The sequence below is a fragment of the Cibotium barometz genome, chromosome 52, assembly GCF_041138505.1.
Source record: "Cibotium barometz isolate CiBa-2024 chromosome 52, ASM4113850v1, whole genome shotgun sequence".
NCBI lineage: Eukaryota > Viridiplantae > Streptophyta > Polypodiopsida > Cyatheales > Cibotiaceae > Cibotium > Cibotium barometz.
Genome location: NC_141097.1, coordinates 19,698,099 through 19,715,000, shown reverse-complemented (window position 1 = coordinate 19,715,000; position 16,902 = coordinate 19,698,099). Strand labels below are relative to the sequence as shown.

Below are 16,902 nucleotides of genomic sequence, written 5' to 3'. Positions count from 1 at the left end.
ATCAGCCTATCACCTGCAAACGGATGGTCAAAGTGAGGCTGCAAATTCAGTTGTATTGGATTTGTTAAAGTATTATGTGGCAGATCAAAAGAGTGCATGGGAGAAGTATCTTCCACTTGTAGAGTTTGCCTACAGTAACACGGTGCATGCCTCCACGGAAAAGGCCCCGTTTGAGATTATTTATGGCAGAGTTCTCTTGCCACCCATCCTTCGCACAAAGGATGAGATTTTTGCAGCTGATGAGTATGTGTGTGATTTGGATGTAGCCTTTACTCGGGTGCAGACAGCCATTGCAAGGTCTCAAGACAAGCATAAGAGGGCTGCCGACAAGCATAGAAGGCACATGCAAGTCAATGAAGGTGATTGGGTATTGCTGAAATTTGAGAAAGCTAGGCTTCGGAAGAGGCCAAGACGAGAGGAATCATACCCTAAGCTTTCTACTCAATATTATGAACCCTTCAAGGTGACTGAGAAGATCAATGAAGTGGCTTACAGGCTTGCTTTATCCAATCATTGGAAGATTCACAATGCCTTTCATGTGAGTCTTTTGCTGAAGTATGTGGGGCCAGATCCTGAGGAGCCTATCACAGAAGATCCGCCAGAGATTGATGAGCTTGAGGAGATCCTCCAGCCAGAGCAGATTGTGTTTCACAAGGAGAGAAGGCTACCAGTTGGAAAGCTTTCAAGGAGATACCTTGTGAAGTTTAAGAATTATTTATCCATTGATGCAAAGTGGGTAGATGAGGACTGCTTTGTTGATTACCCGCAACTTTTGTATGTGCATCTTGAGGCTTTTCAGTTGAGGTCAACTCTTTAGAAGCCGGGGGGGGATGTCACCATTTGGTCGCCCATTTGGTCCATCTCCATTTCTGGTGCCACTTCTGTGGGACTGTCACTCCATAGAGCGGCCAGATTTGTGCCATGTTCACATGAGGCCAGACCGGTGTCTCATGTGAAAGGGCCAGTAACTTTGTATCACATGGACAAGAGCCAGTCTCGTGCCACCAGTGTGTGACCAGGATCATGTCATACGGACAGGAACCTGTATCGCGCCACCCGTGTATGGCCAGGACAGTGTCTTGTCCATGGGACTGTCACTCCATGGAAGGACCCATGTTTGTACCGCATCTTGCCTATGAGACTGTCACTCCATAGGAAGACGAGGGTTTTCACATTCTGTCGCGCCAAATTCATGCCCAACCAAAATGTGTTGTACAAGTTTCATGAAAAAGAGATTCCGTCCATTACATGTGCATGTGCATCCATCCTTGTATGCTGGATATGTTTTCGCGTGACTTGTTTTTGTGTGACTTCCTGCTATGCCGTGCCAATGCATTGGACGGGGACACCCCCCAGTGTACCGTGGATATGCCTCTCTGCTCACGCGTTGGTGTCGCATGTGAACAGGTGGTAAGTATTCAGCATAACCCATTTTCTAAGGTTATATTTTTAACTTATGCTAACCCTTATATTTATAAGGGTATGAGTTCACATTCATTTAACCATTGGCAATGGGTAAGAAAAGGTGTGGGTGCCCAAAGTTCATTTGAAGAAAGTCGTGTAAATAAAAAACTTGCCATGAAGATTAGACACACATAACTATGCTCGACGAGGGCCATGTTAGAGGAAGGCGTAAGATGGAAACGACCTTCGCCAACTCTCTCTCTCTCTCTTCCGTCAAAGTAAAGCGAAGGTACCCAACTCTCTCTCTCTTCCAGTAGACTGAAGCGAAAGTCTTCGAATCTCTCTCTTCCGGTACCCAACTCTCTCTCTTTTTCTTCCGGCAAACCCAGTGAAAGCCTTCAAATCTCTATACCCAACTCTCTCTCTTATATCCCTCTTATGGCACTGGATGGAGTTAGCCATAGATCTGCATAGCATGCTTGTACTACCCCTTCAGCATATAGAGATGCATCTTGCCTTAGCACTCCATCCACATCCCCACCCCCCCTTATATTGTTTGTATATGGGCTCCACCGATCCATGATGATTCACAGTTGTATCCAGACACATGCACGCTTTTTCTTTTCTTTCTTTTCTTCTGATGACCGGAAGAACACAGTTGTATTATTTTTTGTCTCATAGGCCGACTTTGGCCTCTCGTAGACGTTAATATATCTTTCTTTCTTTCTTTCTTTCTCTCTCTTCCGGTACCCGACTCTCTCTCTTTTTCTTCCGGCAAACCCAGCGAAAGCTTCAAATCTCTATCTTCCCTCACCGGTGGACCGAAGCGGCCGATTCTATCTTCTCTCACCCGGTGGACTGAAGTGAAAGCCTTCGAATCTCTCTCTTCTCTCACCCAGTGACCTGAAGTTCCTGAACCAGCCTGTAGGCTGAACCATACAGCTCCACGTGGATTGGCAATAACTCATACTGTAAAAAAAACAGGTTTATCTACTTTTGTCTAGCAAGAATTCTGAGCAAGCAAAATCTCTTTATCCTGGTTTCGCAGAGCTTTTCTTGCAAAAGTGTTATTTTACTCTTTCTTCCCTACCAATGGAACTCTTGAGGATGCAAGAGTCAAGATGCTAGAAGACGGGACAAGAGACCAGGATTGAAGCTGGGAGCTCTCTAGGAGAACCGACTGTCCTGTCACCGTGGTTGAGCCCTTTGCCAGGCGTTAGTACGGGAGTGCTTGTTCGTGCACGGTCCCGGAACACCACTTTCGTGCAAGTGTTCAGCCCAGAAAAGATGAGGATTGCTCGAGATTGGTCTTTATCAACGGAATTCTTCACCGACACATACATTGTTTTGGTATTTGTATTCATTCCATGTTTTGGAGAATCTGGCTCTCAGGCCCATGGAACTTGTAATCATCAAATACTCCAAGAAATACATTTTGTATTGAGGGGGGGGGTCGGCCCTTCCCGGCCCCAGTGGTGGTGTTAAGTTGTGTATTGTCATTTTCAGATTTGTGGATGCTTATGTTGTTCATTAATTATCAAGGTTAAGTGATCTAAGTTTGTGCATTTGTTTTCCGATTGTGGTTGGTCTCCCGTGGGGAACAATTGCACTATGAATGGACAGTTGAATACAAGGCTTTGTCAGATGGAAAAGATAAGCCCAACTAGTCTAGCATTGTGACTGATTGTGGTGTCATGTGAGAATGTGTGAAATAATTTCTATGCATGGACATTGAGTGAATTTTCATGGCTGTGAGTTATTCACAAACCCAAAAAGAAAGGATTGTCCACCCTCAATGCCCGGCACTCATAAACAATAATTAGTGTGAAATTGATAAGTCATTTGTTTTTTGCAATTCAAGTATTAACTTATTGTTAGCTTTTCACTTTATGTTGTTGGTTAACTTTTCATTAAACCCTAAACAATAAGTATATAATACTACCAAATTATATGCTTCTTGCATAAGATAAGTATGGTAGTCTAAAACCTTGAGATCTTGATAATTACTTGATTGAAACTTACAACTGAAGTGATATGGCACAGAGGGACAATCCATGGCTCTTTTTTTTTCCCAAAAAAAGATCTTTCCATTAGTTACAACAAGCAGCCACAGGCTAAATGTACATGCTTAGAGCCCTCAAAAGAGGTGAAAAGAATAACTGGGGAAGGTGGTTCCCTCCATGGCTGGTCGCTCTCGGAGGGAGACTAAGGGACCCTAGTGCCATGTGCGCAAAAAAAGCTCTCGCCACCTACGCATGCAATCCGATCCTCCCTGGAGCTTCCCCCACTGGCCGCGGAGAGTATGAATGATATCAATCCAAATAGAGTGGATGAACTCAGTTGGGTGAGGGGACGTGAGAATGCACTCAAAGGCCTTGTTGCATCGGGCCCGCCATACATGCCATGCAACAACGCTGCTGATGATCTAGCTCTACCCCCTGCATACTCGTAGGTGTGTCACAGCCTTCGACTGAAGCACACGGAAGCGCTATGCTGAAAAGATGTATGTACAAGTCAAGAGACTCAAACACACATGTTGGCTGCTTTGTTTCACTGCTGAACTGCTATCTGATGTTCAGCTCTACCCTGCATACTCATAGGTGTGTCACAACCTTGGACTGAAGCACATGAAGTGCTATGCTGAAAAGATGTATGTACACATGTTGGCTGCTTTGTTTCACTTCTAAACTGCAAAAGAATGAGATGATTTATGCCAGGGACTGAAGACGCCTTATATATGAACACCTGCATGCTGGTCGGTTTTCTCTTCATGCTGTCGGCCTGTTAATAATGCTCACAACGGCTCAAAATAGCATTTTATGCCATCACTTGACCGAGATTATCGGTAGCCCGAACGTTACTTCCGTTCATACCATAGTTCTTGATCATAGTTCTTGCATGGATTGTAACATTAGTATGGCAATTTTCGGGCCCAACGAGCTCATACATATGTATGGACCACTGTTGGGGAAAATTGTACACATCCTATTTGATCCTAGTAGCACCCACCATTTTATTAATGCCAAATCGGTGCAGAAATTGGGAGTGGAGACTCGACCAAGTGTTCATGTCTACCGTGTGAACCTGGCGGCAACAGTGGGGCACTGACAAATCTGGGAGCAAATGTGTGACCAAGCTACCTATATCTATCCAGAGTTATTTGGATAGACTAGATTTTTTGTTGATAAGTCTAGATAAGGTAGACATTATTATAGGTAAAGAATGGTTTTTTTCTTTCTTCCAGAAAGGAGACTTCTATTAAGTATGAAAAATTTTGCAAAATGGAGATTTCACACCAAGCAAGGTGGAGATCTCAACCAATCAAGAACCCTGTGCTGCCAATAGGGTCCCGAATGAGAGGATGTGAAAAAGATACCAATGTCCCACTCTCTCATAAACTGGCCGCACTTCCTCTCCACAGCCCTCGAAGATCCCTAGATTATGGCCCAGGTAGCCATAATGGTGTGAATAATATCACTCCAAATCCTGCAAAGACACTGAGAAACAAGAACGAGAGTACCCTCAATGGCCTCAGTGCATCTAGCCTTCCAGATATTCCAGGCTGAGATGCTAGAAATAATCTCCCAAGAACTGCCTAACCTCTGTGCCGAAGGGACAAAGTGTGAAAGTGGCAAATCCTGAAGACAACACTACCGAGCAACTCCTTGCCTAACCATAATGTACACCCAGGGTCGGGAGAGACTGGATGCCCAACACACGTTTTTTGTTCACAGGGGCTGATATTAGGGCACCATCTTCCCCTCTTATTGTAGCCATTGTCAGAGCATGGAGAAGCATGAGATATTTTTTACGACAAAGGCTTCCTAGGTCTTTGGACAAGGCTGACCAACAACCTATTATGTGGAACGAGTTCATTAGGGAAGAGGCTGGTCGGCCACTTGGTGCATCTCGTTATATGCAATGGTCAGGATGGGAGAGATGCGCGCACACAGTTCTTGCTTGGAAGACCTTTAAGAGTCTTCCGGAGGATCGGAGAGTTGCATCCACTCAGCATCTTAGGGGCTCTCGCATTCGTATTGATCAGATTGATGCAGCTATTCTGCATGAGTGGCTTTCTGGGACCTTTCACAGAGACTATCGTCCGAGTTGGCTGGGAGTTTTTTCGAGGATAGACATACCTCTGCAGGTCATTGCTCTGCCAGGCCAGGAGGATACAGATTTCCTCATGTAATCTATCATGCCTGGTGGGAGATTGAGGAGATGTAGTATGGAGGAGATCATACCAAACACTAGGCTTAGTCCAGTGAGGATTGTTGGTCGCTCGGGGAAGCACTGGTTCATTGACCCTCTCCTCAGATAGTGACTCATGGCTCTTGGTGTTTGTGGCTATATGGTGGCAGTCCTATCAGATATCTTCAGTGGGATCCAAGAGAGTGGGAGTGGATTGATGCCTTCGATCCTTTGAAAAGCCTTCCTTCTTTCAGTTTCACTGTTCGGAATGCCAGGCTTCTCCTCACTCGACAGATGCATAGGATCCCTATTCTCAGGCCTCATTGGGAGAGCTATGATATTTCTGCAGTGATACAGCGCAGATATTGGCATAGACTTTGGCACTCATACAGAAGGAGCCAGATCTCTCATTTCTTTTGGTTATTCTTACATGGTGGTCTCCCCACCAATCAGTGGAGATCAGTTTTCGGTGTAGCACCTTCCTGTCCTAGATGTGCGGCAGATTCAAAGTACGTACAACATTGTCTATGGGGGTGCAGCATTGCACAGCAAATTTGGGGTCCTGTAGCCCAACTTAGGGCAAATTGAGTGGCCGAGCCATGCATGTGACTTGGAGGGCAGTTGCTTGGCTCTCCCAGTCCGGTCCGCAACTTTTTTATGAGGGCAGTGATACAGATTCTGTTTTTTTCATTCGTAGAGGTATTGCCCAGCATGGTTTATTGCAGGATGTTCCTCACTCTGATTATACACCCCCTAGACAGAGGATTGACACCAATTGGGAGATTATTGCCAGTATTACAGCATGGCAGATCTGGAGAGCTAGATGCACGGAGGCTATTGAGGGTGTCCAGATTTTTGGGTCTCAGTGCATTAGTACTATATGGGGTGATATCATCCACACTCTTATGACTACTTGGGCTCGCATTCAGGGGTCCTCTCGTTCTGCGCAGGCGAAGCGTGTGATATTTATGCGGAATGGGACCATGGCATCTTCTTTTCCTCTAGTACCACAGGTCTTACATGGCATCATGATGCTCCTCAGTGGTTGAAATCACCTTACATATTGGGGTGATTCTATTCTCTTCCGGCTTATAGCTGTGATTGTTGTATGTTTTTCTCATACTTAATAGAAGTCTCTTTCTGAAAGAAAAAAAAAACAACAATAGTTTAGCAGTCCTGCTCATCTCCAAGCAACAAGGAAGATACTCTTCTATCTCAGCCAGCATAGGTGCAATCCTACAGTCATTTGGATTTGCATCAGTGGCCAAGGAGAGTCTTGAGCAGAGCCTAGGGATAGCTGGATACTCAGCCGACGTCTGGGCCTCCTCGTCCTTGCGTTGGGCACTCATATCGTTTGTACTAAGCATAGTACGGCATTTCTCCAAATAATAATATAAACAAATACTCTTGCTTGCAGGGGGTGGGGTGGGGGGGGCGCTTTAGTGGGTATTGGGACCCAATACTGTCTCGTATTCTACATTCTACATTCTCGTTCTCTTCTCTCTCTACTCTCTAAAGTTGATGCTAAAGATTCTCACCACATAAAGGTATAAACATAGTAGTTAGGAAATGTGTTTCCTACAGCGAAGGAAACGTGAAAACGTTTCTGTGTAGGAAACGCGTTTTTTTCAAGCAAATTTTTTGACATTTTTTAATGCCCCAAATCTGTATTCTATGCATTTAGTTATTTGTGATTCAAAGACTGTAGGCTTCAAAATTGATGTTTACATGTATTCTATGCATTTAGTGTTATATTTACATACTTTATACAATATATTTGAAATTTGTACATGAAAAAACCTGTAGGTAGGAAACTTTGGGCTGATTTTACAAAACCCGTTTGAAACACGTTTGAAACTTTTAGGAAACCTGTTTCAAACAACCCCCTAACTACTATGGACCGTATAAAGAAGGCCCTGTTGTGCGTTATCACGATCAACCTCAGTGCATGTAGCATTGGTACCAGAGCATCAGGTTGGTAACCCAACTCCACTACCTAAAGAAGTAAGAGCATCCGGTGGATGGTTAAACTGCGGTCCGAAACCCAGGCCTCCACCATGTCGGGAGAGACATCACATCAAGAAGAAAGCCAGTAGGAAGGAGTGGAGGCACAAAGCTTCCAAACAGTAAAAACGCTTCCGCACAGCACAGAAGAGCTCCTGAGAACAATGATGGAGCAAATAAATTCTCTGAAGATGCAGCTTGCCGCCAAAAAGAGAAGCCCAAAGAAGGCATCTCAGATCTGGCACAGGTCCTACATATTGAAGAACAAAGACGAAAAGACAACAAAGCAAAAAAACAAAGGCAGATGAAGAAAAAGAACTGAGACGTGCAGAGGAATAGAGAGATAGGGAAGCCACATGCAAATATGAGGAAGACCAACGCCGCAGAGAGAAAGCCGACCGAAAGTTCCAGCAAAGACTCAACTCGGAGGCTGTGCAAATCCAGAATCAGCAAACGATGGCACAAATTCTAGTGCCTCTACCTCAGCAGGCTCCGAGTTCCTCGTCCTCCACCACCCCGACCACCACCGTCATACGCACCTCTCCAAATTTTACTAAGTATGATGGTAAGTGTGATCATTCTGCAGTTACTCAATTTATTCATCAATTTGAAGTACATTTTCCATTAGCTACAATCACATATCCACAAGACAAAGTCCATGTGGCAGCACCCCAACTCACTGGGGAAGCCGTCACTTGGTGGCAGCATTGGTCACAACTTCACACAAACCCCATCACAAGCCAATTCCGTTTTCATTACACCTTCGTGGCTGACCTCAAAGCCCGTTTTCTTCCCCCACAGTACATGACCAATCTTGAGGATGAGTTTTACAAACTCACTCAGGGTGGTTCCCCTGTTTTGACCTTATTATTACAATGGCCCAACAGTTGGGCATATTGGAAGAAGATACAAGGTTTAGACACAACCATTAGGTACCCAGTGAGGAATTTTGAGCCTCAGACTTATGCACGGGCACTGACCCTCCCTTAGTCTACCCCAAAGCCCCAATAACAGTCATCTACCCAAGGTAAGGGGGCTCAAAACAGCAACAACCAAAAGGACCAAAAGAAAAATTCTTCAGGTCCATCGGGCAATAAGAAAGATTCTACATCCAAGAAGACTCGTCAAGAAAAAGCTAAGGAGGGCAGTACTGGAGGTTATCTCCAGCCCGATGAACAAACACGGTAAAGGACAGAGAACCGTTGTTTCTTCTGTCACACTGCGGGACACCAGAGAAAGATTGCACTAAGTTCCAAGCTGAAAAGTCTGCTAAGGCATCCACTTCCACAGTAGCAACCGTAGCATCATCATCCACACCTCCACCATCAGCCTCAAATGCCGTTCACCTTTTACCCTCTTTGAATTCAGTGCCACCAATGGTATTTGATGATAAGCAAGAGGGTGAGGTTGAGGGCAAGACAACGAGTTGGAGCAACAGTTAGCCCAACTCCTCCGGTCCGGATCTATTCGACCATCTTCCTCACCTTTTTCTGCTCCCATTCTGTTTGTCCAGAAGAAAGATAAGTCCGCACGCTTATGTGTGGATTACAGGGCGCTCAATAAGCTAAAAATGAAGAATAGGTTCTCCATGCCCAGAATAGAGTACATCCTAGAATGACTCAATGGTGCAAAGATTTTTTCTAAGATAGATCTTAAGAGTGGCTACCATCAGGTTCGGATCTTAAGAGTGGCTACCATCAGGTTCGGATCTTCGACGCCGACATTCCAAAAACGGCCTTTAGGACCGAGCATGGCCACTACGAATTTGTGGTGATGCCCTTTGGTCTCACAAATGCGCCAGCGATGTTTAACAAAATGATGTTTCGGATTTTTTGGGATCTCATTGGCAAATGTGTCTTCATCTTCTTAGATGATATTCTTATCTTCTCAGGGACTGTAGAGCAGCATGAGCGAGATGTGGCACAGGTTTTGCAACTCTTGCAAGCCAATGAGTTGTTTATCAATCCCAAGAAGAGTGAGTTTGGAGTACAGGAAATCCATTACCTAGGATACATCATCAGTTCTTCAGGTATTAGCCTCGACCTCGAAAAGGTACACGCCATTCTCAGTTGGGATGTTCCCACTACAGCCCAAGAAATCCGCTCATTTGTGGGTCTTTGTCAGGCCTACAGCACCCACATGGACAAGTTTTTTGGCCTTACAGCACCTCTTACTGACTTGCTCAAGGGCGTGAAGACTCGTCGTTAGAAAGTGTCCGTCACAGGCAAGGCTCTAGAGGCATCCCAGGCAATGAAGAAAGTTGCCCCTAAGTCTCCAGTTTTGAAGTTGGCATCATGGGATGATCCTTTCGAGGTGATTACCGATGCCAGTAACCTTGCCATTGGAGCTGTTTTACAACAAGATGGTAGGCAGAGTGGCTTATTATAGCCGCAAGTTGAATATGTCATGAGAATATATTTTAAGTCCTCTAGAAAAATATTATTTATCCCCTCTTGAGTAATTTGGGGACGCCTAGATTACTTTTGCGTCATGCCGGCTAGGTTAATATCGTGGGTGATACCACTATAAATATTAATACGTGCGGTATATGACGTATGTTTGAGGCCACCTATGATTATTTCAGTTAGGTTTGTATGGCAGGGTGATTCCTGGGGTACTTACGCCTGGTAGTCATGAGTTGGTGATGATTTGTGCCTGTTTAATATTTGTGGGATTAATTTAATAATTAATTGGGCTTCTATTTTCAGGTGATGAAGACTATGGGAATTGAAGAGTTTACTTTGGAAGAAATGTCTTGGTTCATCACATTTCATTTTTGGCAAGCATAGTAGCTTATAACCTTATCAAATGATTTTTCCATTTTGAACTTTAGGAAAGATACATTTATTTATGTGGAATTTATTAAAGCCCCTATGGCTTTACCCTAGTCCCTATATTTGACACTCTATTTTTGTTAAAGAAGAGTGCCGTGCTCTCTAAAAAGCACATCTTGTATATTTTGGGGGCTATGGCCTAATTTTGGTGAAAAAGAAAGCTAATAAAGAAATACTCTTGTGTGAGGAGAGGCCACGCACAAGAGGGGGGAAGATTGCACCCAATATGGTCTATGAGCTAAGTATTTTTAATTTTGTTAAGTGTTTAAATTTCACTTGATTTGATTTAGTTGAAGCTTACAAGCAATGGTTTTTATGATTGAATTAATTCTCTACTCATCCACAATCAATTCCTAGAATAAGATTCCGGTTGCAGTGGTATCAGAGCTTGGGCTAGGAGATTTGTGGAGAAGGTAGGAAAGGGCTTCAACTTCTCAAAAATCAAGAAAGTGCAGGAATTTATCCAGTGGACAGAAGGGTGTTTTGCAGGTCTTTACCCAAAGGTCAAAGATTCAAAACTAGATCTACTCTCAAACCCACTCACCACCCTGCAAAACCATCCCTCTCTATCAAAAAGTGGTTTTTCCAAATACTCAGTGAAATCAAAATCTGACCGTATGGATGAAATCCTCATAGCCAAAAACCTCACGGGTATCTCTCAGAAATCAGAAAGCTTCAAGGATGAACAAATCTATAATGGATGGAGCAGATTAAGCATGTAAAAGCCCAAAAAGAAAATCCAAGGAGGCGCACGGCAGCAGCCTGCCGGCGCAAAACGGCGTGGAGAGGAGATTAAAAAAAAAGCCTAATCACTCTATAAGCTTAATCAACTCCTAATCCTAATCTACTCTTACTTTTCCCAATCCCCATGCAAGTCACATCACTTCTTTTTGAACCTTTACTTTTTCCTATTTTCAAATTTGAAGAGAAATTCAAAGGTTTCCAATTCTGAAAATTTCTGGGTGCAGAAAAGTGATTTACAGGTTTTAAAAAGCTTGAAAATTGCCTAGAAAAGGCCAGAAAATTCCGAAATCGCTTCTGAAAAATTCTAAAAATTTTCAAAAAATATTACGGAGATTGGGCAATGTTTACAGGACTGTTTCAGCAGGTTTCAAAGTGCAAAAAAATTATTTCATCAACAATTCGACTAGCCCAAGACTCCTGAATCACGCGGAATCGTTCGGGATTTATTTGAGGCGACGAGAATTCAATTCAGCCATTGAACAACGTCTTTGTTCAGCTTCAACCAAGATCAAATTGCGGGAGAAAAACAAGATAAGTACTTATTTTTGCTTTATTTATTTACATCAAATAAAGTAAAATTTTATTTATCTACATCATTTGCACAAGCACTATGGCAGATTTGCCTATCTCGCCACCATCAATTCAAGAGCAACTCCTTTCTTTACAACATCAAATTGTAGAAGAAAGAGAGAAGCGTATTGAATTGGAAAGACAGCTCACGAGTCGTAGACGCAAGCGTGACTCTTCGCTATCTTTTGATGACGAAGATGACACTATTCAAAGGGCTGTAAATGCTACATTGCAAGCACAAAGGTCACAAAAAGAATCCAAGATTAGTTGGAAAGCTTTCACATTTCAAAATTATGATGGAAAGAAGGATGCTAGGGTCATTTTAGCTTGGCTTAGTCAACTAGATGACTATTTTTCTGGAGAAAAATTTTCAGAGAATGATAAGATTAAATCTGCAGTCAATCATTTGGTAGACAGTGCAGCTTTATGGTGGAGTGTAATTAAGCAAGGTCGTGACAAGCCAGATTCTTGGAAAAGATTTCAACGGCTGGTTAAAAAGCACTTTTTACCCTCACAATTCAAGTCCAAAGTTAGGCACCAATGGGACACTTTGCATCAATTGGAAAAGGAAACTATGTCACAGTATGTAGAAAAGTTCTGGAATACTTTATTACAGGTGCAGGTTGAGACTGATGGCGGAGGTGTGGATGATGATGCTACAATTGCTATTGTGGAAGTGGATGCCTTAGCAAACTTTTCAGCCTGGAACTTAGTGCAATCTTTCTTCCCGTGTAACACAATGTGACAGAAGAAACAACGGTTCTCGGTCCTGTACCGTGTCTGTTCATCTGGCTGGAAATAACCTCCAGTGATGCCCTCCTTAGCTTTTTCCTCAAGAGTCTTCTTGGGCGTAGAATCTTTCTTACTGCCCGATTGACCCGAAGAATTTTTCTTTTGGTCCTTTTGGTCTTTGCTGTTTTGAGCCCCCTTACCTTGGGTAGATGACTACTGTTGGGGTTTAGGGGAATATTGTACCTGCTTGGGCTTACCTCTGTTCATGCCCATGCATAAGTCTGAGGCTCAAAATCCCTCACTCAATACCTAATGGTAGTGTCTAAACCTCGGATAAACTGCTTGAGCTTATTATCTTCTTCCGATATGCCCAACTGCTGGGCCATGGTAATGACCATGTTGGAATAGGTCAAAACAGGGAAACCCCCCTAAGTGAGTTTGTAAAACTCATCCTCAAGATTGGTCATGTACTCTAGACCCTGGTAGAAGAAAACAAGCTTTGAGGTCAACCACGAGGGTGTTCCAATGAAAACGGAATTGGTATGTGATGGGGTCTGTGTGACGTTGTCACCGATGCTGCCACCAAGTAATGGCTTCCCCAGTGAGTTGGGGAGCTGCTACATGGACTTTGTCTTGTAGATTTGTGATTTTAGCTAAAGGAAAATGTGCTTCAAATTGATGAATAAATTGAGTAACCGCAGCATGATCACACTTACCATCATACTTACTAAAATTTGGAGAGGTTCGTATGATGGTGGTGGTAGGGGCGATGGAGGACGATGAATTTGGAGCCTGTTGAGGGAGAGTCGCCAGAATATGTGCCATCATTTGCTAATGTTGGATTTGCAAAGCCTCCTAGTCGAGTCTTTGCTAGAACTCTCGGTCGGCTTTCTCTCTTCGGCATTGGTCTTCCTCATATTTGCGTGTGGCTTCCCTATGCCTTTGTCCTTCACACGTCTCAGTTCTCTTTCTTCTTCTGCTTTTCTTTTTGCTTCTTCATCTTTTCTTCTTTGTTCTTCACGTCAGTCTTCATCTTTTCTTCTTTGTTCCTCCATATGTAGAAGGACTTGTGCCAGACTGAAATGCCTTCTTTGGCCTTCTCTTTTTCAGCGGCAAGCTGCGTCTTCAAAGAATTTATTTGCTCCATCATTATTCTCAGGAGCTCTTTTGTGCTTGGCGGAAGCGTTTTTTCTGTTTGGAAGCTTTGTGTCTCCATCCCTTCTTGCTAGCTTTCTTCTTGATGTGATGTCTCTCCCGATATGGTGGAGGCTTGGGTTTCTTTTTCGGACCGCAGTTTAACCATCCACCGGATGCTCTCACTTCTTTAGGTAGCCAAGTTGGGTTACCAACCTGATGCTCTGATACCAATGTTACATGCACTGAGGTTGATCGTGATAACGCACAATAGGGCCTTCTTTATACCTTTATGTGGTGAGAATCTTTAGCATCAACTTTAGAGAGTAGAGAGAGAGAAGAGAATGAGAATGAAGAAGACCCCCCTCTGCAAGTAGGAATATTTGCTTATATTATTCTTTGGAGAATGTTATATAATGCTGAGTACAAGTGATATGAATGCCCAACGCAAGGACGAGGAAGATTGTACGTCAGCTGAGTATCCACCTAGTCCGAGGCTCTACTAAAGACTCTTCTGGCCACTGATGCAAGTCCAGATAGTTGTAGGACTACACATATGCTTGTTGAATGTGAAGAGGAGCTCCCTTATATTATAGCATGGAGTCGACTCGATCTTGTCTAGCTTCTGCACTTTATGTTGAATTATCTGAATGACTATGTCCCTTTGGTGCTGGTCGGCCAGCACAAGGCTGTCGACCACTTCAGCATGGACAAAAAATACCAACTAAATAGCATTAAATGCTATAAACAGCTGTGCATGGGAAAATGCTTATTATCATGTTGTCCGACCTATTTATGACCTGGCCGATTGGGTACTATATCCAACATGCTATCGGCCTACAGCAAATGCTGGCTGACTGGGTATAGATCAACCCCCATGCTGGTCGGCTAGTCACTAAGGTTGTCCAAGGCTAGGCTTAGCCCTTGGACAAGCCAAATAAGCCATGGACACACCTAAAGACTTCTACATGCCTGCTAATGCTTGACCTAATGCTAGGGCTGACTTCTATATGCACTAACTGATACATTCTCCAAGTGGGTTAAGAGGACTAACCCTGACTGACCTCTAAGTCTCAGAGACTCACCTACATACCTTGTGCTTGATTGTCCCTGGACTAAGGGCTCATGCTCGGGTCACGCCATACGACAAATAATCCTTAAAAAAGTTCTACTTCTGTATTTGCACTGATGATCATGCCAGTGTGTCACTGTGTACCCCAGTACAGGGTGCACGTGACATCGAGAGCTTTGTTTGAGATAGAAAGTACCTCAAACTTTGGTGATCGGTTTTGACTATAAATTTAGCCCCAAGAAGATAATGCTTCCATATTTTCAAGGCATGAATTACAGCCAAGAGCTCTTTCTCTTAAATGTCCATATGGATCTCTGCATCATGCAATCTACGGCTCTCATAGCCCACATATGATAGCATCCTTGAGTTGGAAGAAGGCATCCTACTCATCCTGGGTCCATTTGAAAGTGACTTTCTTCTTTGTAAGCTCATGTAATGGCCAGATAATCTTGGCAAAATGCCTTATGAACCTCCTGTAATATGAGCATAATCCAAGAAAGCTACGGACTTCATGCACATTATGTAACACTGGCCAATTCTGAATGGTTTCGACCGTAGCATGATCCATTCTCACACCCTCCTTGGATACAATGTGTCCCAAATAGTGTATCTTTGAGAGAAAAAACTCACTCCTCTTGGCATTTATGAAGAGTTTATGCTTTTGCAACTCTTCAAACACTGTGGCCAAGTGAATCCTATGCTCTTGCTCATTCTTGGAGAAAACCAAGATGTCATCAAAGAATACACCTCTGAATTTACGATGGGCTCAAAAGATCCTGCGGTTAAAGGTTGCCGGGGCATTGGTAAGGCCAAAAGGCATCACCAAAAACTCATACAATCCAAAAGCTGTCCTGAATGCGGTCTTATAGACATCCTAGGATACCACACAAATCTGGTGATAACCACTCTTCAAATCGATGCGGCTAAAATAAGCCGAACCATCAAGTTTATCCAAGATGTCATCTATGTGCGGAATCAGAAACCAATTCTTGATGGTGAGCTTGTTTAGAGCTCGGTAATCCACGCACAAGATCTAATAGAAGTTTGTGTTCCTGGACATCCACCCATGTGGACCCTCGCGTATATAGACTATATCTAAATGTGTCCTTGATTTGTGGTCACTTTATAACAACTGATTCCATCCTTAAGTGTCTGAATCTAGGGCCACTCTTAGGCCTTAAACTAAATTCATCATTAAATTAGCCCAAATATAACCTATGGAGGCATACCACAAGAAGCAACCATGATGTCGATGACCTACCCACAGGACTACCTGCATCTCGTCCAAAAGACCACATAATTGAGATTCTCCCTGGTTGAGCAATCATACGCGTATGTTTGCAACTGTGACGAATACATGGAGTGTGTGTCATGATGCACTATTACTAATCATTAGTGGGGCCAGTACAGCTGAAATTTGTTGCTCAAACCCCATGCCAGAGAAAGAAAATCGACCAATTATCAGAGGCCGTACAAAAGATTCAGCCAAGGAACCAGCATGTGGCACAGAAATGCAGGTGTCTGGCTCAGATGCATGCATGCATGCATCACACGTGCCTTGTTTTTTTAAACCATAGAATACATACACGATGCACACATGTCAATGAGTCGAACCTGGATGCATGATCGGAGCAGCTCATTGGTTACAGCAGTCACCATTTCTGTGCAGCAAAACAGGTCAAGTTTTTGTTGCCAGAATTGTGTCGTTTGAATCCATCGTTACACAACTTTGTAAACGACGCTTGCTAAATTGCTTCCATGCTGAGCCTTTTGCTTTGATGCTCAGGTTTAGCTAAGAATTACAGTGTGATTCTGACTGCACAGCGAGAGAGCGAGAGAGAAACATCGCTGCTATAGTCGAGAGAGAGAGAGAGAGAGAGAGAGAGAGAGGAGAAATCGCTGATTAGATCGCTATAGATTGCTGGTGGTGATTCGTGATTATCTGTATGATGTGGGGTAAATAACCGCAACTCTTTTCGAAATATTTTTGTGGGGGCTATAATAATTTGAATGAATTTATATTCCCTCTTTTTTTTCTCCTTTGTCTTTATGTCGTTTCATCAAAGCTATCATTTATCGCAAGAAATCTCTATGTTTGGAAAATTCTCATGTCATTCCAGTATGTTGATGGTTGTGGGCATCATGCATCTCTCTCTCTCTCTCTCTCTCTCTCTCTCTCTCGATTACATGGACACTATTGTATCACTTTTGGTCTCA

At 43.4% G+C, this 16,902-nt stretch overlaps 1 protein-coding gene across 1 annotated transcript in view; it reads right to left on the bottom strand.

Moving 5' to 3' along the window:
- The window catches only part of LOC147608919 (dynein regulatory complex subunit 3-like), a 168,569-nt gene extending 151,945 nt beyond the window's left edge, over positions 1–16,624 (bottom strand). The window contains exon 1 of the mRNA XM_086788617.1: positions 16,300–16,624. Coding sequence (XP_086644743.1) covers positions 16,300–16,344 — 45 coding nt within the window. The 5' untranslated portion in view covers positions 16,345–16,624. The remainder of the gene's footprint in view (positions 1–16,299) is intronic.
- Positions 16,625–16,902: the final 278 nt, after the last annotated feature.